The sequence below is a fragment of the Schistocerca gregaria genome, chromosome 1 (genome assembly GCF_023897955.1).
Source record: "Schistocerca gregaria isolate iqSchGreg1 chromosome 1, iqSchGreg1.2, whole genome shotgun sequence".
Classification (NCBI taxonomy): Eukaryota; Metazoa; Arthropoda; class Insecta; order Orthoptera; family Acrididae; genus Schistocerca; species Schistocerca gregaria.
In genome coordinates, this window is record NC_064920.1 from 203,668,826 (window position 1) to 203,684,233 (window position 15,408).

Consider the following 15,408-nt stretch of genomic DNA (forward strand, 5'->3'; position numbering starts at 1 on the left):
AATAAGAATGTTGTACCATGGATAATATTGGCATTGAACAAAACAAGGAGAGATATGCTCTTCAGTTGATTAATCTTCACCTGTTTGTCTGTATAAGAGATAGCTGGAGGACGTATTACAAGTTCTGCCGAGTTAATATTGTTAAAAAATGTGTGTTCCAACCATACATTAAAGAAGTGTTATAAAAAGTTATTAGGAAAGCAAAGTTTGTTCATACATTCACATTCTGTTCATCATTTCGCTCGCACCGAGAATCCTGCATCAGGATGATTGAAGCAAACAAGAAGATTTTGCATAAGCAGAGGAGGGCCGATCCAGAACCAGTATTGTCATACCAATCTCCATAGCGGTTAAAGGAAAAGGATGTATGTAAATTTATGAATGTTAATCAAATAATGTATTGAATATTGAAGATCTGTCGATATTAATGCCAGCTAAATTCACTCAGGATCTGAGTACTTTCCAATTTCTTTTAATTATTTAAGCAGCAAATTTTAATCAGTCGCCCCCTCCTCCTATGCTCTCTCACCGCAACTATTCAACTTCATTTGTTGTCTGCAGTAAAACCCTTTTGTAAAAATGCTATCTCACTTTTGTGAAAATGAATGTTTGTTATATTTGGTTTAATTGTATATGTTGTCTTCACATTTTCAAATCTGTGATGAAGTATGTTTCAGATGAGTGAAATGAGGGGGAGTTGCAGTCATCACAAAGTGGCTGTCGGGAATTCTCCTTCAGATGCCTATTGCAACTTCACTCATTTGTACAACAATGCAGGATTATTATCAGACATACCAGGTGAGTAACATGATGATGGTGAATATAAAGTAGTACCAGTTTGCAGCTTGTCTCAGCTGTTGTCAGCTCAGATTGTGTAAGATTATGTTGCACTTACGTTAAATACTAAAGCAAATGCTGAAGGTGTGATGTAGGAGTACGATTATAGCAAGCATGATTGCTCCATCAAAATACCCCTTTTGTTGTATTAATATCTAAAAACAAGTTCTGTCTGTCTACAATAGAACTAGAAACTCAGTTTTTGGATATTTGATGTGATAATGTCCTAATTTTTCTAGATTCAGCAGGATACCGCTTTGTACTGTAGTTTAAAATTATGGTTTAAGCATGTGATGAAACTTTTTATTATTTTATATGCATAATATTGATAGGTTAGATGAAAGGCCCAGAAAATTTTCCCAAAATAAAAATCAAATACTTTACATCTGCTGTAGTGACTTCCAATTTTCTGTTTGCAATATAACAAATACATTAGATTAAGAATTGAAGACATTGGATTAAAACACATTTCATTTTATACTTGCATAATAAATGCACTAATTTTAAATAATTATTTATTTACCATTATATTTTTATACTTTCAGGAAAATTATTGCATCCCATCACGATTATCAGTTAAAAGGTTTGGACATTGAAATGGAAGTAGAGTAACACTATGAACTAACAAAAATAGTGCTATTATAAGAAGTTAGTTGAAATGTGAACTAATAGAACTAGTAATTATAACTGTAATGGAAATTTCTGTATTGAAAAATATGTACAATAAGGGACAGGTAATCACTTACCTATAGAAGACTGATGAGTGGTGCACAGAAACAAGTAATAAAAGAGTTAACACTAGCTTTTGAGCTCTTGTTCGTTTTCATGTCTGGGTGGTTTTTATGTGTGTATTCTTACTAGAAAAAGAGCAAGGTCGTTTTGCACATAGAATGACAGAAAAGGAACGCAACAGGCAGGCAATCTACATTGGCAGCTGGTTGTTTACTGGTTGGCAGTGCAGTACTGGGCATGGCACAGCTCTGAAATGAGGAACTGTAATTTGTGTGTGTGTGTGTAGAGGAGAGAGAATATTGTTTGTCACATCTGAGCATCTTTTGGTTTCACTTGGTATGTCAAGAACAGATTCAAACTCAGAGGAAGATGTGGTTCTCTATATAATAAAAAAACAAAGAAAATACTGGATTCATTCTTACAGCCAGACAAATGTACACCACAGTCTGTATTAGAAGCCAAGGAAGCTGTAACAGACAAAACAACTAAACAGTACTATAGTGATTTGGCACATTTGATTTGTACCATAAAATACTGTAATCTTTATTTTGAAAACCCAATTATCTTGAGATTTACATACATGCAGATATGGTGATGGTGGTTTGAGCTTGTTAAATCACTTGTATCTGAACACCATTGTATTTACATTTATCAGAGATTTGTGGCTTGTCCCTGTTCATTTTCACTTGACAGTGTAATTTTATGTTACAAAGTTTTGTGCATTTTCTTCCACTGGTGTACCGGTCATTTTATTTTAAACAGTAGATGTACAGTACACTATGCATATGATATGAACTTTTTCTCACTTCACATCTGCTTTCTCTATCAGAGCTCTCCTTCAGTAGCCTGGGTACTCATAGGTGTATAAAATGGGAATTCTATCAACTTTCTGTATGAAACTAATGTTCATAACAAGCTTGTTCATCGTCAAATTAAACCTATACAGAGCTGTGTTCAGGGACACGATGTAACTCAGACCACCTGGTAACACAAGTGCCAAATCATCCACAACAGGTTGGCAGTGCATTGCAAGTGATTTATTGGTAAGTCACTGTGGAGTTGTGCCATTTGTGTAGCTGTACTTCACTACACAGGAAGTTATTCACTGTCATCCCAGTACCAACACGGGTCAGAAAGGAGTTGCTTTTGAGATGCCCTGTGTGTGGGGGGCCCAAGAGCCCGAAAACTAGTGTTAACTGTTTTCTATTATGTATTTTTATGCATCATGCACCATTCCTCCTTTTCTTTATTTTATGTAGTCATTATAACAGTTGGTACTGACATTTTGGCAATATGCAACTGGTCATAAATGAGGGTTGATAGTCTAAGTAAATTAGAATTATATTAATACCTTCAGCTGCTGATGGGCGATGATATATATCAGTGGGGACAGGTGAAAAAGTGTGCCCTGACTGGGACTCGAACCCGGGATCTCCTGCTTACAAGGTAAGACTGTGGGTCTCACGGGAGGCGTGCATGAGATAGTCCCTGCAATCGCACTATCCTCTGTGCCCTCGGTGTCTCGGATGGATAGAGTGTCTGCTATATAAGCAGGAGATCCTGGGTTTGAGTCCCGGTCAGGGCACACATTTTCACCTGTCCCCAATGTAAATGTGTTTTCATTTCTATGAGAGATAATATGAAGGTAATGAAGGCTAATGTAAGGCGAATCTGCAACAAAATAACATAATCAGTAGAAGGTTTTTAAGTTGACAATTATGGATATATAAAAAATAAACGAAAAGATTAGCACCACAAATTTTATACCTAAGCCTGATCTCACTCATTCATCAAGGCATAAAACTATGAAGATCTCGGCGAACATGGATTTATATTATGCTGTTTAAAAGTGGTAAAGAAAGATCACAAGGTGGACCTTTAGTCACATTCTGTACAAAAAGGTAATTCAATGTAATGAAAATCTTGGAGGGCTGCCTAATCTTAAAGCAATCAGAGACTGGTTAAAATGCTTTAAGTCAAGACATGGCACTTGTGAGCATCAAGTATAAGGAGGAAAACTGTCTAGTGTTTCTTTCAACATCAAATTAAGAGCTGTAGTGGGGGAAGAAGATTGTGCTCTGAAAAACATTTACAAATCTGACAGGACTGGGCTCAATTGGAAAGCTTTACCAAGAAAAACTCTTACTTCATGTCATGAATTAGTAGCATCTGATCATAAAATAAGCAATGATCTTACTACTGCTTTATATTGCGCTGATGCTACTAGTAACCACTGATTGACAGTGCTTGCCATTGGAGGGGGGGGGGGGGGGTTAGTCAAATTTTCATTGACAGGCTCATGGAAGTTTTTGTACCCTCTGTAAAAGCTCATCAACTAAAGATTGGCAAAAGGGAGAAAACATTACTGCTCTTTGCAATGTACAATGTACCAACTCATCCATCTTAAATGAAAAAGACAAGTTCATTAAAGTCATATTTATTCCACCTAATATAACCTGTTTATTACACCCCATTGATCAGGGCATTATTGGGACTTTCAAATGGTATTACAGAAAAGAATAGTTATGTAAGTTACTGTTAGAAAGAGAAGAAAAGGAAGAAGAAAGTCTGTTAAGATATTATAAAAATTTTGATTAGAAAAATGTGTTCTACATGATCAGAGTAGCATGGGGTAAGCGTATAGAATTTGAAGAAAGCCCGCAATAAAATTTTGGGGAGGGAGGAAAGTTCTCAAATTCAATTGAAAAAGATGAACACAATGATATATCCAAAAAAAATCAATATGCTAAAATTACTCAGTTGCCATGAATGTGATGAAGAAGATGTTCAAGAATGGATGAGTGTCTGTGATGCAGATCCAGTGCACCAAATCATACAGGATAGGGAAATAGTAAACCTTGTCTTAGATGAAGCTGACTCCACCAGCATCTCATTAACTAATGGCCCAGAAAATGAAGATGAAAGTACAGTACACCACCTCCTGAAGCATTTACATGTTCAGAAACTGCCTGGTGAAGGTTTGAAGCTCAAGATGAAAGCAACCAGTATCGGACATCTGTCCTCAAACAGTGGGCATGATTTAGTCATTCGTAAGTGGGTAGGGCTGCTTCGACAGGCTAAAACCAAGGATTATTTTAAGTATTAATTCCTTACATATGTAATGTACATGCAAAATGCATCTGTATTACATATTTTTTGTTTACTGAGCTGTGCTGCATAAATTCCTATTGTACTTGCTTTTATAATAATAAATGATATTCCTGTTATTATAAATATATGTAGCTGTATTGGTAAATGAAGGTACACAGCTTAGGTATCCTTATAAATTGGTTTTTTGAACACATTCATCACCCGTTCGGATTGAAAAAATTGATGCTCTACTGCCAGTGTACAGACCACCAACAAGAACTCTAAATTTTAATTCAGTCACCATAAAATTTTTGACTGAAATTCAGAGAAAAGTTAGCTGGTTTATAATGTGTGAAATATAAGATTTTACATACCATGTATGTGCTTATACCACATACATGCCTATATTTCACAGAGTAAAAGAAATAACTGTTCTGAAGACTGCACTTTTAACATAACTAAAAACGAAACTTAATATCACTTTATAAACATAACTCGAAGTAAAGAAACAAAGTCAGCATGCTATACTGCCATAATTTGTGTGTTATAAGTACAAGAGGAGACACACTATTGATGGTAATTACTATGTGTTGTGAATGATTCTAAAAAAATTAATTCAGTATGTTAATATCCTTCCCCAGTCACTTAAACCATCCCCTACATACTCAGTCACCAGCCACAAAGGAATATCCCCCTTGTAACTCATTGCTACTTAGGACTGAGCTACTAAATCACATTCTGTGCCAGGGTTTTTGGCTACCTCTGCTATGTGCTGAAATAAAAAATATTCACCCTACCCTTCCTACAGTGATATTCTGCCATCTACCCAATCTATACAATATTCTTGGCAGTCTCTATTCTGTCCCTGTTCCCAACCTATTGCCTTTGACTTGTATCCCTGTAATAGATTTAGATGGAAGATCTACCTCAAACATCCACCCAGTGCCACCTCCACTAGTCCTATCATAGGCATCTTCTATCCTGTTAAAGGCAGGGCTTTGGTGGGGGTGCTGTTGAAAATATTCGCTACTACTGAGTGAAGCAAGCTGCAAATTAATGTACACCTACCTCAGTACATTGTTCGTTCACCATCCGTTGCTCTGCATTCGTAGATACTGTGTAGTTGATGTTAAAAGCAGTGTTGAAGAAAACCATTGTCCATACTTACGATAGCATTGTCCACGTAACTCAAGTAAAAAAATAAACCTGTAAATCGCTAGTAAAAATGGGCAAAAGTGGATGCTTACTTCCTTCATTGAAAATGATACTAATGTTTTTCATTGCCTTTAGTTATGGTGTCAACAAGCCCACATTTACGTCGATAGCACATATACTACTAGATCATACAGCTTATATCACACACAAGACAGCCAGAAATTTACTAAGTTCAACCCGAAATATTATGAGATTAATACAGTCAATACTCTGCTATGAAATGAGTTTCACACTCGGTCCTTTTCAGTGAATTCTTCAAAGGAAAATGCCCACCAAAAAATGTTTTGTAAATGAATACTGAACACACAACACAGAATTCTTCACTAGAACACACACTCCAAAATCTCCCAAACTTCACAGAACTGCCCGTAAATGTATCTGCTTGCATGGTGATATAAACCAAACGTGAAATAACAGTCACTTCTTCATTTTACAAATAACTTTTTCGGAAACGTCTAACGTGACCTTCTCGTATGGCAGCTAATGTCCCACATACACACTAACATTTACTCTCACCCTAGCACAAAATATAAAAATTAACTTTTAAACTGTTATTTTCATTCATCATGATCATAATCATCATTGATGATGATGATAATGAAAATAATTTTCATTACGAAAGAAAAATTATCGAAAGTTTAGAATTGAAAATCTTTATAAAATAAATCAGCACAATGTGAGTGCTATTACTGTTTTCAAATAACAAAAGAAATATAAACTGTTATTGCTCCAATCTGAATTTACTTTCTTAAGTGTTCGTTAAGTACTTTTTAATGGGTTTTTCATATATCTGAAACTATTATAGGTAGTGGTATCAAATTTTGACATAAAGTTCATCTTAATAACAAAAGGTCAAATACCAAATTTGGAATAAGACAGATTACTTAGTTTCTTATGCGAGGTGAATAATGTCTTCTTTAGTGACAGGAGTGGCTATGATGCATACGGCAGGCCACAAGTCGGCTGCCGCCGAATGCTACTTTACTGCAGGCTTCCAAAACAGCTTGCCATAACGTAACAAAACTTACTGCAAAAATATGCAGTTGCATAATAGCTGCAACGCTGTGGTGTACCAAATTAGCTGCAAACACTGCATGGCAGTTTATTTGTGCAGGACCACTAACAAGCTATCTGTTCACAAGAATGGCCACCACCAGACATTGGCAAGAGACAGCTGTTGCCAAGCATGCTGCACAACATGGGGAGTGTGGCCTCGGTGACTGCTCCACAGCCTGTGCTATCTTGATTCTTCCCATCAACACAAACTTTTCTGAACCCCACCTGTCTCTATCCCTTTCCTGCTCCCACTCTAGCCTCACACAGTACTTCACCCCAAAGCAGACCTCCATAGCCCTTTCCCCTTCTCTGCTTCTCTTCTTTCTCCTTCCTCCCTCCTCCCCATAAACAGTCTCCTGATGCTGCACCTCACAGATTGCTGTTGTGCCTCCACCACATCCATGCACACTCCCAGAGGCATTACTACAGCATCTCCCCCAACCTCTTCTCTGCTATCCCTCCCCCTTCCTACTCCATACTTCTTCTGTACCCCCACTACCCATCTCAGCTGAGATTGCTGCTCATCATATTCTTGCGTTAGCACCCATAGTTGACAGTGACCATGAGTGAAATATGTGTGTGTGTTTTTCTCTTCATCTGAGGAAGCACTTTCAAATATACTTTAAATGAGACTGTCTGTCACTCAGTACCTCCTGTATATGGTGAGTAGCAATCTGTCCTATTTCGGCTTTATTTTGGAACTTGGTTAGATACATTTCTATAGGCAGAAAAATTACTGCTTTGACTTGGGCCTAATTATTTTTTAAGTTATGTTTTGGTTATGCCCTGAGAGAATGTGGACCAAAGAGAATGTCATGTCCAGCTGTAATGAAATGGTACCACCAATTTGACCAAGCCATACAAATGTGGGCGATGCTGACTGGGAAGGAAGGCCATCAACATCGACCAGAGTTGATAGTGTGTGGGCTACTGACAAATAATATCTGGGGGAAAGAGATTTTTCTATGATGAGGAAATTCACACAACAGTCCTCAAACAGCTCTGTGATCAAGAAGCGGATTTCTGTCATCAACTGAACAATTTGTAGAACATTCTGACTTTTTTTGCATAGATTTGATGGCTATGTTGAAACATGGTCATGTATCTCTGTCAGTGTGAAGTGTAGAGCAGAACTTAGATGATATGCCATAATTATGTGTAAATTACTTTTTAAAATTCCCATGTATCGTGTGATAAATGTCAGTACTGCAAAATTTAAAAATATTAGGTCTGCAAAACTGTATACACCTATTCTGTTATAAGTGTAGTTTGATGTAACACATAAAATGCATCAGGTGGTTCTCATTTCTTGATTAGTTTTAATTTTCCTTTCAGCAATTGAGCTGCCTGCTGATCTCATACCAGTTATAATGAGAAGACTGGGAGAAGCAGAGAGAAAAGTGGTACGGTTATCCAAAGAATTGGCAAATGCTGAGAATAGTGTAAAAGAGAGAGATAAACAAATTCTACATCTAAATGAGAAGGTGAATATCCCTTTTGTTTCAGTATATATCATTAGTGTTAACAAATTATTTATATGATTAAACTAGACTTCCCAAGCATATGGTAGCACCTGTTTCTAAAATTTAATTTAAACTCTTTTGTTGTTGTTTGACCAACATTATTTGAAAATCATGTCAGTTCTAGTGAAAAATTCTTGGTATAGTTCTACACATAGACTTAGATTTATCATTTATTTTTGTTCCTAAGTAATCTTCAGTGTATGCATACAGATTACCTGATAACAATAGTCTGATGATGGAAAAACATGTATGGAAACAGTGGAGAGGAGTGAAGGCACACTAGTAATGGAGCACTAATGCAGTTGAACAAGGATGGGGAAAAATTGACTGTGCCCCTGTAGAAGGAACCATTCTGGGAATTACTTTAAGTGATTTAGGGAAATCATGTAAAATGTAGATCTGTATGACTAGACATAAATTTGAACGTCATTGCTCCCAAATATGAATCTAATACCATAAATTGCTCTGACACACTCAAATCATAAAATATCTGTAAAAAAACTCATTGTGTCTCAATCATATTTTTACTTTCACTATGGGCAGAGCGAAGTCTGTTGGTAAAATTAATAATGTAATGCTACAAAGTTGCAGTTATGTCCTTGTTTTGCACATTGGTATCAACAGATGCCTTGAGGTAGGTGAGACACAGACTTATTCCTTAGGAAAGTTACATTTCAAGGATGTGTGACTGTTCTGAGATGGGAGAAATGTTCGTCACAGATCAGTAACTGTTAGACTTAAAGTAATTACCCTTCAACAGAAATAACTTTCAGCATTGACTATGCAGTGCAATCCAGCAATATCTGTATGCAAATGTCTGCAGAATTAATCACTGACTCAGGCATCGTAGAATACTAAGAAACTATATGATCCTATCAGTCTCAGAACAATTGGTCTATTTCAAGATATCCATCAGTGTGTGCCCACTTGACACAATGCAAGGACAAACATGTTTATTGTGAATGCACCAGTCTTCAAGGATATGTGATAGGGAGCTCAGCAGCTTTGGAGTATTTATGGGACAAGACTGCACCAATACCGCAGTGGAATGCTTCAGTAGCTACTATCAGAGGGAGACCAGAGGTGTGTGTTGTTGAGCACGGTACAAGGAAAAATTCAATCATTCAAAGCCTGGGAAACTTGTTAACAGTAAGGTGATCACACAAGACGTTCACCTTGGCATTGTAGCTGATTCGGACTGTAAGGCGTCATGTCACTGATTGCGTGGCCCCTGCTGCTGGAGGTTCGAGTCCTCCCCTGGGCATTGGTGTGTGTGTTGTTCATAGCGTAAGTTAGTTTAAGTAGTGTGTAAGTCTAGGGACCAATGAATTCAGCAGTTTGGTCCCTTAGAAACTCAGACACATTTGAACATTTGGTCTGTAAGAGAATTCTGCTATATTTGCAGTCAGTCAGCAATTATCATTTGTGGGGATTTCAATGTTGATTTCCTGAAAGAGTGTGATAGGAAGAATGACTTTGTAGTATTACTCAGTTCTTTCAATTTGAACTCCGTCATTGATTTTCCTACTCGGATAACAAAGAACAGCAGGAGATTGATAGATAACTTTTTTATAGACCAAGATAAGTTTAAGGACATAAATGCTTATCCTGTTGAGAATGGTCTTTCAGATCATGGTGCACAGCTGGTTACAGTACATGGCATAGCTCCATGCAGTGTATCAAATCAGAATTTCAAAGCAGTGCGTTCAATTAACAATATAAATACTGCAAACTTTAGGGAAAGACTAAAGGAGCTAGACTGGGATGAAGTGTATATGGAACCCGATGCAAACTTGAAATATAACTTATTTCACGATACATTTTTAAAGGTATTTGAAAATTGTTTTCCCAAGAAAACAGTGAAACATAATTCCAAGAAAACATATAAAAAACCTTGGCTAACTAAAGGAATAAGAATATCTTGCAACCGTAAAAGAGAACTGTATCTAACAGCAAGAGGGAGTACTGACCCCGAAATTGTTCAATATTATAAAAACTATTGTGCGGTACTAAGAAAAGTTATTAAAAAGTCCAGAAGCATGTGTATCATGTCTGAGATCAGTAACTCTGATAATAAAATTAAAGCAATTTGGAATATTATTGAAAGGGAAACAGGGCAACCAAGAGCATAGGAAGACTTTAGTGCCATAAAACTGAATGACAAGTGTACTAACAAACAATCTGAAATTGGAAATATTTTCAATAATCATTTTTTAAATGTTGTGAAGAAAGTAGGATCTAGATCTTTACTAGAAGAGGCAAGGCTTCTAATAGAAGAGGCCATACCTGTGCAGTTTGAAACAACTGTATTTCCACGAACCTCTCCCTCTGAAATCAGTAAAATAATAAACTCACTGAAAAGTAAAAGCTCTTACGGAATTGATGGCATTTCCAGCAAGATACTTAAAGCTTGTTCCCCACAGATAAGTAGGATTCTCAGCCACGTATGTAATACCACTTTGGAGCAGGGTGTTTTCCCCGATAGACTGAAATATGCCATTGTAAAACCATTGCATAAAAAGGGAGATACGTCGGATGTCAACAACTATCGCCCAACTTCTCTTCTGACAGCTCTATCAAAAATTTTTGAGAAAGTAATGTATTCAAGAGTAGCCTCCCATGTATGTAAAAATAAAGTACTAACAAAATGTCAGTTTGGTTTTCAGAAAGGCTTTTCAACAGAAAATGCTATATACGCTTTCACTGATCAAATATTAAATGCTCTGAATAACCGGACATCACCCATTGGTATTTTTTGTGATCTCTCAAAGGCCTTTGACTGTGTAAATCATGGAATTCTTTTAGATAAGCTAAATCATTATGGTTTGAGGGGGGCAGTGCACAAATGGTTTAATTCATACTTAACTGGAAGAATGCAGAAAGTTGAAATAAGTGGTTCATGTAATGTTAATACAACAGCTGATTCCTCAAACTGGGGGCTAATCAAGCACGGGGTCCCACAGGGTTCGGTCTTAGGTCCTTTACTGTTCTTGATATACATAAATGACTTACCATTCCATATTGATGAAGATGGAAAGTTAGTTCTTTTTGCTGATGATACAAGTATAGTAATAACATCCAAAAACCAAGAACTAAGTGATGTAATTGTAAATGATGTTTTTCACAAAATTATTAAGTGGTTCTCAGCAAACGGACTCTCTTTAAATTTTGATAAAACACAGTATATACAGTTCCGTACAGTAAATGGCACAACTCCAGTAATAAATATAGACTATGAACAGAAGTCTGTAGCTAAGGCAGAATTTTCAAAATTTTTAGGCGTGTCCATTGATGAGAGGTTAAACTGGAAGCAACACATTGATTGTCTGCTGAAACGTCTGAGTTCGGCTATGTATGCTATTAGGGTTATTGCAAATTTTGGTGATAAGAATCTCAGTAAATTAACTTACTAAGCCTACTTTCATTCACTGCTTTCGTATGGTATCATATTCTGGGGTAATTCATCGTTGAGTAGAAAAGTATTCATTGCTCAAAAACGTGTAATCAGAATAATTGCTGGAGCCCACCCACGGTCATTTTGCAGACATCTATTTAAGGATCTAGGGATCCTCACAGTATATAATTCACTTATGAAATTTGTTGTTAATAATCCAGCCCAGTTCAAAAGTAATAGCAGTGTGCATAGCTATAACACCAGGAGAAAGGATGATCTTCACTATGCAGGGTTAAATCTGACTTTGGCACAGAAGGGGGTAAATTATGCTGCCACAAAAGTCTTTCTTCACCTACCAAACAGCATCAAAAGCCTGACAGATAGTCAACCAATATTTAAAAATAAATTAAAAGAATTTCTAGGTGACAACTCCTTCTACTCACTGGCTGAATTTTTAGATATAAATTAAGGGAGGGAAAAAACTAACTTAAGCATTAGTGTCATGCAATATTTTGTGTAATGTAATATCTTGTACAGACATCTTTCATTAACCTGACACGTTCCACATCATTACGAAGTGTCGTATTCATGCTCTATGGAACAAGTATTAATCTAATCTAATCTAATTGTAGTTCATCTTATACAGAAACATGTATAAGTCTTTCCTATTCATATGAGGCTGCACTTTATTGATCACTGCAACATAATACTTCACTGATTCCAGTTCATTTGATGAGAGTTTAAACTTTAAATATGTCAAGGTTGCACAGGTTGCATTTAAGCTCTTTCACTGCCAGTTTCTGTAACAAAATTGTGACGTTGTTAAAATGATCCTTTGGCATTGCAACTGGGACTAAAATATCAATGGATATGGGAAGTATGGAATACCTTGTAGTAACTGATCCATAAAATGCTGAAACATGACAGTGACTAGAGATTTTGAAAGGTAACTGCTTATAATGGTAAAGGTCATATTGCGCATTTAGTGCTAGATAAGCTTATGATGCTGCATCTGAAAGGTTTTGATACTATGCATCTGCAAGGTCAATTTTCAGAATAAATTTCTGTGGCCTAATTTTGCAAAGAGTTTGTCTGGGGCAGTAGAGAATATGTTTCCACTTCAGCTTGTGCATTTTTCATTACTTTAAAATCACAAAGTTACAAGCTCCAGTTGTGTTTGCATACTGTGCCCATAGGAGTGGTCCATTGACTGCGGAGATTGGCATTAACAGATCTCATTGAGTGAGTCTGTCTGGCTCTGTTTTGAGGCTCAGCTAGAACACTAAAGGGGAAAATGTTACATTGTTACTAAACCATCATAAACTTTAATGCTCCATATATTATTCAAAATGTGTCATAATTTACAGTTTAGAATTAATTATAATTACAAAGTCTCCAATTGTATATCCCTTACCAAATAAATACAAAATATCCTGTTTTACACTCAGTACCGATAATATCAGATTGGTGAGAACCGCAGGTTGGTACTAACTGCAATTGTATATTTTGTGAGATATTAGTAATCAAGGGTTAAAGCCAAGGCCACAGGAAAAGGCTTTAAAAAGTGTGGGGCAGCCATCATTTTAAAAGTGATGTTGTCTTCCCTAACCTAAGTGAGAAGATTTGAGCATATCTATCACAAAGAGTCTTTAAGGTGGTACAAGACCCTTTGTATTGCATAGTGTACACTGTGTCATGAATCATAAATCAGAAATTGTGGAAAGAGTCAATTGCAAAAAATAAAATAAAATAAAATATTGTCCACTTTGGGCTCAGCTACCATTGGAAACTTTACTGGTTGGATCATTTGGTTGTGAGTGAGTAAAACTGGAAACTTTCCTACGAAAGGACATGATGTCATCCATAGACCCAAATACAGGGTGGTACACGAAATGTGTTACCATTTTGTTTTTGAATATAAACTTTATTGACAATACAATCTGAAAGGAACATATACTACAATGAAGAACTGTCCATGGAGATTTGTTCTAACTCAGCACATGCTCAATATGTCCACCATTTCGTTTCCTAACTTCCTTCAAACGAACACTGAAGTTAGTGATTACCCTACGGCACATGTCTTCCATAATTTCACTACAAGCTTTTAGAATGAGTCTTCTGAGCTCCATTAAATCACATGGACGTTTCAGGAAATTTTTTTCCTTTAGGGAACCCCAAAGAAAAAAGTCAAATGGATTGAGGTCTGGACTATTGGGGAGCCAATTTTGTCTGTCATTGAAGCGACCTGGAAACCTGAGTGAATGATCCGCATGTCGAAATGTTCGTGTAAAAACTCCAACACACTGTTTGCAGTATGTAGCCTTTCTCCATCTTGCATGAACCATTGCATGTTGAAGGGCAAGGCAGTAGCAAGAAGCTGTGGAATGAAGCTATTGCAAAGCATGCTCAAATAACGCTCACTGTTCACAGTTTCTTCAAAGAAAAAGGGTCCAATAAGTACATGACTGTAAATTTCTGCCCACGCTGTAATCCTCGGAGCATAATGTTGTCGTTCATGAAGCACTTGTGAGTTTTCAGTGGCCCAAAAGCATACATTTTGTTTGTTAACCACACCATCTAAATGAAAAGGCACCTCATCTGAAAACCAAAAGTTGTTGATAGTTTCTTCCCTATCCTTCGCCCACTGAGCAAGCAGTAGCCTCTGCTGCTTGTGTTCTTCAGTGAGCTTCTGTGCACAAGTCATCTTGTATGGGTACAATGGAGGTCACTTCTAAGAATGCATTGAATGGAGTGTCTGGATATTCCCAGTTGCACTGTTGCCTTTCTACACGATTTCTCGGGACTTCTCTGTACAGCAACTTGTACCACCTCAATATTCTCTGGTGAACAAACAGGGTTAGGCTGATGTCACTTCACTTCTAATACTGTTCCTTCCTGTACAAATTTATCATACAACCTGTGAATGGTCTTCTTGCAAGGGACCCCTCATGTGTTACACTGTTGTCAAAAACTCCTCTGAGTCACAACAAGGCTTTTCGTTTCATGAAAAAGTAACACAATTGCCGATCGTTGCTGTGTTGTCAGTCTTCCATTGTCAGCCATTGCTGCTTACTAGTCTCCTAGTGGCAGTATCATTAATTACACATCATTTCGTAACTCTGCTGGTACTGCTGTAGAGATCCCAGCATGATATCTAATGTGTGTCGTAAATTTTTTACAAAAAGGAACTGAAAGTTTATTCAAAATATCAAGGTTCTGTTTTAATTGAGACATATATCACCTTGTTGATCATGTTGCTTAGCAACACTGTAATGCAGATTAATTAATCTATTACAATGATTTGCAACATAATAAGTCCCATTACACATACAAACTGTTACACAAAATTTGCTGACCGTATGAGAGTTATTTTATTTCCGGAAATGCCAAAAAACTGGCGCTTTCAAAAGTTAAACTGCTAACAGTTATAAAACTTCATTGATTGTGCCCTCGCCACAATTGAATGTGTTGTATTGTGTCTCTGCACAAGAGATCCCAAAAGGCCGAGATAAACAGGAAACAAGAAGAAGAGTGAAGAAAAGGCGTCAGCATATACTTGGC

The 15,408-nt window shown here is 36.8% G+C and overlaps 1 protein-coding gene across 1 annotated transcript in view; it reads left to right on the top strand.

Moving 5' to 3' along the window:
- LOC126336852 (UBX domain-containing protein 11-like) overlaps positions 1-15,408 on the top strand; it is a 261,607-nt gene that overhangs the window by 145,691 nt on the left and 100,508 nt on the right. The window contains exons 2-3 of the mRNA XM_050000946.1: positions 668-798; positions 8,266-8,414. Of these exons, the coding sequence (XP_049856903.1) occupies positions 669-798; positions 8,266-8,414 (279 nt within the window). The 5' untranslated portion in view covers position 668. The remainder of the gene's footprint in view (positions 1-667; positions 799-8,265; positions 8,415-15,408) is intronic.